Consider the following 8,096-nt stretch of genomic DNA (forward strand, 5'->3'; position numbering starts at 1 on the left):
CCAGGAGAACAAACGCCATTCACACACTCACTGTGAACTCAATTTAAATACATGGTGTACAGCATATCTCAAGGGATTCAAATCATGGGGTGTGCTGGTAACATAGGCTACTAGATTCTCTATGTATTGTAATCCATTGAAATATTTACATCAGTCTTTCATATTTTGATGCCATCTGCCTTCTCTCCGGACAGTTAAAACGAGGACGACACCCTCGACAAACAGGAGAGGAGCTACATCATTGAGGGAGCTGCTGATGAGGAAGAGGTTAAGAGTGATAGGGGGGACCTACCCTGTCCACTCACCCTTGACCTCACACTGGTGGCCCTGGGTCTGGGCTCTAACCTTTAACCTACCATGAAGATGTCTACATTTGCTAAATGCTTCTCTCTCTCTCTCTGTGTTCAAAGCTGGTTGTGAAGGTTTTTTAAAGCCAGGTTTTCGTGTGCCTTACTACTGCTTCCTTGCAAGAATTAAATAAAAGCTCTCAGTATCCATTTCTCTGGCCCTGTGGTTCATTGTAGGGGTTGTGATTACTTTATCATGGGTTTTCTTGAGAGTCTTGGACTCTTTTAGGTAGTCTGACATGCCTTGATGTTTTTGTATATTTCCCCTTACTAAAAACATGATTCATTTCTAGAAGACCTCTACAATAAGAACATGACAGTAAAAGTAAAAGAATGTAGTTAAAATACATTTAATTTGATTAAATCAAATCTAAACATACCCTTACAAAAACCTCGAAGCGAAAACTTCTTGGGGCTTATTCAACAACTGCAAGCATCAACTGTGGATATGTACAATAGCTATTGTAATACAAATAAGGGCATAAAGAATGAAGAAACATATATCTATCATATATTTATCATATATATATGATATATGTATTACATATACAGTATTTAATCTTGTGTCTTATGTCTCCATTGTCATTGTATCATTCTCTTCTTCTCTCTCTTTTTCTCTCTCTTCCTCTCTCTCTTTGGATTTCTTTTTTGTTAAAAATGTCTCCATTAGTGAGAGGTTACATGTTAAACAAGTATAGGATGCCTGATAGGAAAACAGCGGTGAAAGAAACAATGGAATGAATAGAAAGAGGGGAAAGGGGAGAGAGAAAAGAAACTGAACAAGTGAGAGGGAGGGAGAGAGAGACAGAGAGAGCTACAGTGAGAGAGAGAAAGAGACAGAAAGAGAGACAGAGATACCTGAGGCAGAGTCTGTCACCCACAGGAGAATCCACAGTCATCATGCCAGCGCTCTGGTGCCGCAAAGTGAAGGCAGACAGGAGTTCCACGTCCTCATTCCATCCACATCCTGAGCCGTCTTGCCACTGGAACATGCCAAACACCCCGAGCACCCGCACCATGCAGGGCTGCATCCATAATGAAACCACTTTTTAGTGGGACAACAAATGACTGGACCAAAAAAAGACTGGACTACCAATGCAAAGATACCAACTGAGACAATGCATGGATGGCATTACTTTAGCATGACCAGAGAGGAAAATTAAAAAAGTTATTAGACCAAATGAATCCTTGTTTAAGCTGTTTCTAGCGTAAAGAATTTTAAATTGTTGTACCCCTCCTTTTTTGTTCACTTTCACTGGGATAACACTGGATAAGTGTAAAATCCACAAGAATAGCTTCCAGAGATGGTACTGTACTGTTCCGTAGTACTGCCTTTGGGCAGTCAGCTTTCTCTGTGAATGCCTCTGCTCAATGGAACGCCCTACCAGATGACATAAAGAATAGTAGTTCTATTAGTACAAGTGAAAAATCTGCTACAATGCATCAAATGGTTACATTTAAGTGTAATATTGTACGTGGTCCCTTACAAATAAAATACATAAATAGTAAAGAAATTATAAAGATAATAGTAATATTGGCTAAAAGTCTAGAGAAAGGGAAGGAGGGAGCTGGAAATGATGAATTGGTTAAATAATTTGGGATAAGGAAAAATTGTAAAGACCTGTCTGTATCACAGTTGTAATTGTGAAACTGAAACATTAAGCATACTAAAATACATTGATATTTCCCAGTCGTACCGATGGCCACTCCGCCCCTGGGTGTGAAATTTTGGCATAAATACTAAGGGTTATTAGATCAGGATTATGATACACATGGAAAACCAAAGCATATGCGTATTTCCTTAACACATACTGTACAACAAAAACACATACTTAAAACTCTATTGTTGGTTCAATGTATTTTAGTATGCTTAATGTTTCAGTGTCACAATTACAACTGTGATACAGACAGGTCTTTACAAATGTTCCTTATCCCAAATTATTGGCCGGTAGGCCAATGAGCTCACGAGAAGCAGCCTGCAGACTGCCCTGTGCAGCCATGTGAAGTTCATGAGCGGCCCATTGAGTTAAAACTAATGTCAAACAAGTCATGTTCACGTGAAAATCTCCAAGTTCTCCAAAAGCTTGACTAGGATATAGTCCAACCAATATATATAACACTTATTGTCTCTCTACATCTGATAGAGATTATTTCCAAACACTGTTAATGACTTAAGAATATGTGAATTAAGTGCCTTGTATTAATATATTCCTTGTATGAATCATGTGCTTATGAAAGAAGGAGCATGGCTTTTCTCTGTGTGTGAGTAACTAGAATATTAGGTGCCATTTAGTCTGCATTTGAACAAGAGCATGTTTAGACCAGAGGTGATAAGAAGGAAACTGTGCTTCTTCCGACCTTGTGCAAAACTGCCATCCTTGCAAGACAGGGAGCCTCGGATGTGAGAAATCCACCACGTGGTTATCCCTGCTGAAAGCTAAACTTCTAACTATATAAACCTTGTGCGATAGGTTTATCATTGCTTTCACTTTCAGCCTTGTGCTGGGAGGGGAGCCCGATTGCAATTGTTTTCGTTGTTTGTCTAATAAATATACTTACATGCAGCTCTGGAGTCCTGAGGTAACTAGGGTGATTTTTCACCTATCAACATCTCACTCATGGTGTGTGTCAAACTCACTCTCATTAATCCAGCCTACTGATTTTTGGTTAGCCTCCTATCTTGATCTAATAATTTTTATTCAGATGTTACATAACTTTCATGACCACAAATATAAATTGGCCAGCGATTTAATTAGTTTTTTTGTTCATAAATTAATGTAGAATTGTCGGAGCAAAGCCTCATGGGAAATGGGACTTAGCGTATCGCTCTGCCTTTATCCAATGAACGTAGGGAGATGAATAAGTAGCTGTCAGAGAGAGAGATAGCAGGTGAAGCGGACCTGATGGGGGGAAAGAAGAGAAAGGAGAAAGGAGGGGCCGAAAAGGCCAGAATGAAGAAGAGGCGGGTGCTGGAGGAGAGTGCATCAAAATGGTCAAGAATTACAGATTTATTCCGAAAGAACCAGCCGGTGTCAACTAGTGATGCGAGTGAGTTGACAGGACACATTGTTGCGAATTAGCATAACATTTGAGCCAATACGGGACGCGATTTGTTCCGTATTTCCATAAATGTACCTATACAAATACACATGTCTGTCACACACACACATCAACACTAAATCTCACAATAATGATCAAAAGCCACCCGTGGTCTAGTGGTCATATTTCCCGTTAAGTCCATTCATTTTGTTTGTGTAGTTGATATATGGGAGGTGGAGGGGATGGGTTGGGCCAGTTGTGGGCTCGTTGTGGGCCGGTGGGTGGCCGGTGCAGTCAGAATTGTCCTGGTGGATTTTTTTCCCATCCACGTGCTCCCTAACTTTATCTTGCTCTCGCTGCATAGGGGAACCATGACACCAGGACTTTCCTGGCTGTGGCCTACATACAATATATCCTCCCTGTGCCCATCAGGGCTCATCATATCATTGTTGAACCTAATGGCCCTGGCTGCTTCAAAGTCTTTTGGCCCATCAATCTCCTGGCGGGCCCCTGGTAGAAGGCTCTGTGGCGTGTCGGGCACTGAGTGGTGTGGAGGTTCGACATTCCAGATGTGCTGGCTCATATTAAGGGCTGGGCTTAGAGTATAAGAAGGGTGAGGAGAGAGCCAAGGAGCAGCACTTCTCAGCCCAGCTCTCCACATCCAAACCACCTCCTCCAGCTCCCAGAGAAGAGAGGCCGAGAGAAAGAGCAACGACTGAGAGAGATTCAGAGCCCCAGCAAGCAGGAAAGATGAGCCGAAGCCCAGAAAAGATTTCGTCGTACAGACGGCATTTTGAAGAATGCAGCTCCACATCCCTCCAAGTGAGGGTGTCTAGCCCTTCACCATCCCGCCGGGACCCCCGGCAGCAGCGTGCTTCCAGCTCCTCCCGGTCGGCCGTGGCAGCAGCTGGCAACGGCATGGCGATGGGCCGCAGGACAGTCTCCTCCTCCCGCAAGCCCCTGATGGGGAGGTGAGCTCCGCCCAGGGGGATAGCACGGGGTATTTCAGGATAAGAGGGGTCATCTAGAGGTCGCAGATCTAAGTCCCCACTGAGGTCAGCCCAAATAGTGTGTGTGAGGAATGTAGGGCTCTGTGGGAAAACTGGTAGATAGATACATTTCCTTGCCCCATTTAGTTTGCCATAATGCTGTTCTACATGTAGGGCTAATGTGCTTTGTAAGGTCAGCGCAGCACAGAAGGTTACATTTTTAAAGCAGAATTTAATATTAATATCAGCAAAAAACATATCAGCTTTATCCAAACACAGAGATCAATCCACAAGTACGAGCCACAATGGCCTGACTAGCAAAAAAGCAGTATTAATTTGACTCAATATCTATGTTGTTTTGTTTCACATCATGACATGAATTGTAGAGCTGGCATAGGACACAAATGGTAGACTGTAACCAAGACTAGAAGTATTCTTTTCTCCAACTAAAAATGAATGATCAATTATAGCCTATAACTTAACAAATGTATGAAAGCTAGTCAATGGCCAGTCAAATCCCCCTGATTCTTCAATCAACTTTCCAACTTTGCAGCTTTCACCATGTGCATTCCCCAGTAGCACAAGATACCATTAGATTAACAGCAGACTGTCAACAATATTTGAGTTTAATAAGTCTCACACTTAATTCAAACGTTTGTCAGTGATAAAAATAGAATGGGCGATATTAAATCATAAAATTAAAGGGAAGGTTCAGCCACACTTCTCACATTTTGATACATATTCAGTCATATCATGCTGTGATAACGAATTCACTCTCATGCATTTGTTGAACAGTAGCGGCGCAAGCATGGGCACCGTTTGTGTGGGAGGAGATGCGGTGGATCTGGAAGCTGCTGCAGCTGAGAATCAAGAATTCCTCAGCACTCGCACCAGCCAGCGCAGTGAGATGGTCGTGCTGAACGACAGGCTGGCTGCATACATCGAGAAGGAAAGTGGATTTCAACCTTTCTTTCTTTAACACTACATTTGTTATTATTGCAGGCCTATACCACCCCCCCCCCCCCCCCCCCCCAAAAAAAGTACCATCGTGGAATATTGAGATTTAGGACAGACAGAGCACCCAAAGACCCATCCTTACAAATACTTACATTTTGTTACTAATTCATAGCTTATTTGATTCTCCTGGAATCGACTCATGTTTTCTAGGCCCGTCTTTGACATAATTTGTCTGATTTGTTTCCGCTTAAGTGTGCGGCACAGACTGGCTGTGTCTAAATGCGCCTTCTGGCTGCGAGGACAGAGAAGCACATATTTTGGCATCAAGCATATTCGAGCATGTAGGGCTTGCACACAGGGCTCATTATTTATGTGTCCTTCTATCCCCAAAGGTTCGGTCTCTGGAGCAGCAGAATAAGCTGCTGGAGACAGAAATCGAGGCCCTCCAGAACCGATTCCTGAAGCCCACGGGCCTGCGCATGCTGTATGAGGAGCAGCTCAAAGAACTCAGGAGGCTTGCTGATCAAATGAGAAAGCAGCGGGTATGTCTGTTTCCCATAAATACTTTCTTAGTAGGCCTATGCCTGCTCGTACAAATATGCATCGGATCATCAACCGACCCTATTGGTACAAATAGTGTGCTCCAACTACTGATGTTTTCATCATTTTCTTTCAATCTTTAAGGACCTGGCTGTTGCTGCCAAAGACGCCAGGGCTGGACAGCTGGAGATGATGAAGGCCAAATACGAGGAAGCTTTGGAACTGAGGAGGAAGGCTGAGATGGACCTCGAGAACTTCCGACCGGTTAGACTGGCAGTTTTAGGATTAATGATTTAGATGAATGCTGTTGATATGTCGACCACTATGGAATGGCTTACTTTCAACCGTGTGCATACAGGATGTTGACGCAGCCACCTCCGAGCGCATTGCTCTTGAAAAACAACTTGAGAACCTGGAGGTCGAAATTGAGTTCCTGAAGAGGATTCAAAGAGAGGTACGTTTATTTATTCATTATCACCAGTCACCAAGATACATCAAGCCACAATTTTGAAGTTGATAAATGATGTGAAATGATAAAATTCCCTCAGGAAATCGAGGACCTGATGAAACAAATCTATTCTGCTTATGCCACCGCTGGAGACGCCTTTGCCCTCCCCGACATCGCGGCTGCTCTTAAGCAGATTCAGCAAGAATATGACACCATCGCGGCAAAGAATCTTCAGGTACCACATAAAAAAAGGCCCCTTACAGAACAAGAACAATTTGCTTATTTAATATAAATCAACATATATTTACTTGAAATGTGTTTTTGCCCTCTTTAGGAAATGGACTCGTGGTATAATTCAAAATTCGAAGATTTAAACAATAAAACCACAAACCATGTGGACAAAGTGCGTGGTGCACGAGAGGAGCTCGCATCGGCTAAAAAAGATGTAGGTTTGCCTTAACTCTTGCATTTCAGCATGTCTCAGGCTATTTAAAAACACTTTCATTATAAATGACAAGAGGTGCACAGAAAAAAGACTTGAAAAGCACTTCTATATCCACAGATTCAAGGCAAAGAGAGGGACTTGGATGGTCTGAAGACCAAAAACGAGGGTCTGGAGGCTCAGATTCTTGCAGCTCAAGAGAGACACAAGAAAGAGCTGGAGGCTCTCCATGTGAGTCCATGATATTACAGTTTAAAAAGCTGAGATGATTAGATAAGCACGTTTAATTAAAAAAAATGTATCAATGTATTTACGCCATTTAGGCCAGGATCGAAGCTCTTAAGTTGGAGCTGAAAACCACAAAGGGGAAAATCGCACAGCTTCTCATGGAATACCAGGACTTGCTGAATGTTAAGATGAGCCTGGAGATTGAGATCACTACATACAGGTATGTGAGGTGTTTCATTCAATCCACCGATCCACACAAATGATGTTTCACCATTGAGCCCAACAATGCTGTGGTGGTGTCTTTCTCTAACAGGAAGCTGATTGAGGGCGAAGACATGCGCATCACCGGTATGGTGCAGGGGGTGATGGGCATGAGTGCCATCAGTGCTGGGGCAAGCAGAGTTTTGGGTCTTGAGGCCATTGGAGACGGAATGACTGGAGGAGCTGGAAACGGTGGAGCTGCCTATGGGGGACTTGGAGCCGGTCTGGGAAATGTCTCCCACAGCCAGACCCCCGCTGCCTACTCTCAGGAGCAGGCCGTGGAGATCACTGAGAGGAAAACCGTGCTCATTAGGTAACCAGGAGCATCAAACGCCAATCACACACTCACTGTGAACTCAATTTAAACACATGGTGTACAGGTGTGCTGGTAACGTAGATTCTCTATGTATTGTAATCCATTGAAATATCAGTTTTACATATTTTGATTCCTTCTGCCTTCTCTCAGGACAGTAAAAACCGAGGACGACACCCTGGAGAGTGACACACAGGAGAGGAGATACATCATTGAGGGAGCTGCTGATGAGGAAGAGGAATAGAGTGAGGGGGGGGGGACCTACCTTGTCCACTCACCCTTGACCTCACACTGACTGGTGGCCCTGGGTTTGGGCTCTGACCTTTAACCTTGGCACAACACCATGAAGATGTCTACATTTGCTAAATGCTTCTCTCTCTGTGTTTGTTCAAAGCTGGCTGTGAAGGTTTAGGCATTGTTTGCCTTATTACTGCTTTAGAATTGAGAATTAAGAATTAAATAAAAGCTCTCAGTATCCATTTATCTGGTCCTGTGGTTCATTTTAGTGGTTGTGATGGGTTTATCATGGGTT

At 43.2% G+C, this 8,096-nt stretch overlaps 1 protein-coding gene across 1 annotated transcript; it reads left to right on the forward strand.

The window, feature by feature from the left end:
• Positions 1-4,136: 4,136 nt before the first annotated feature.
• On the forward strand, positions 4,137-7,808 carry LOC308370333 (desmin-like; the record flags this gene model as incomplete). The annotated part of the gene is made up of 11 exons (XM_080844988.1): positions 4,137-4,357; positions 5,174-5,324; positions 5,725-5,874; positions 6,017-6,136; positions 6,231-6,326; positions 6,421-6,555; positions 6,655-6,765; positions 6,883-6,993; positions 7,086-7,210; positions 7,304-7,564; positions 7,718-7,808. The coding sequence occupies 11 exons, from the start codon at positions 4,137-4,139 to the stop codon at positions 7,806-7,808; spliced, it is 1,572 nt and encodes a 523-aa protein (XP_080701114.1).
• Positions 7,809-8,096: the final 288 nt, after the last annotated feature.

The sequence above is a fragment of the Sprattus sprattus genome (assembly GCF_963457725.1).
Source record: "Sprattus sprattus genome assembly, chromosome: 9".
Taxonomy (NCBI): Eukaryota; Metazoa; Chordata; class Actinopteri; order Clupeiformes; family Clupeidae; genus Sprattus; species Sprattus sprattus.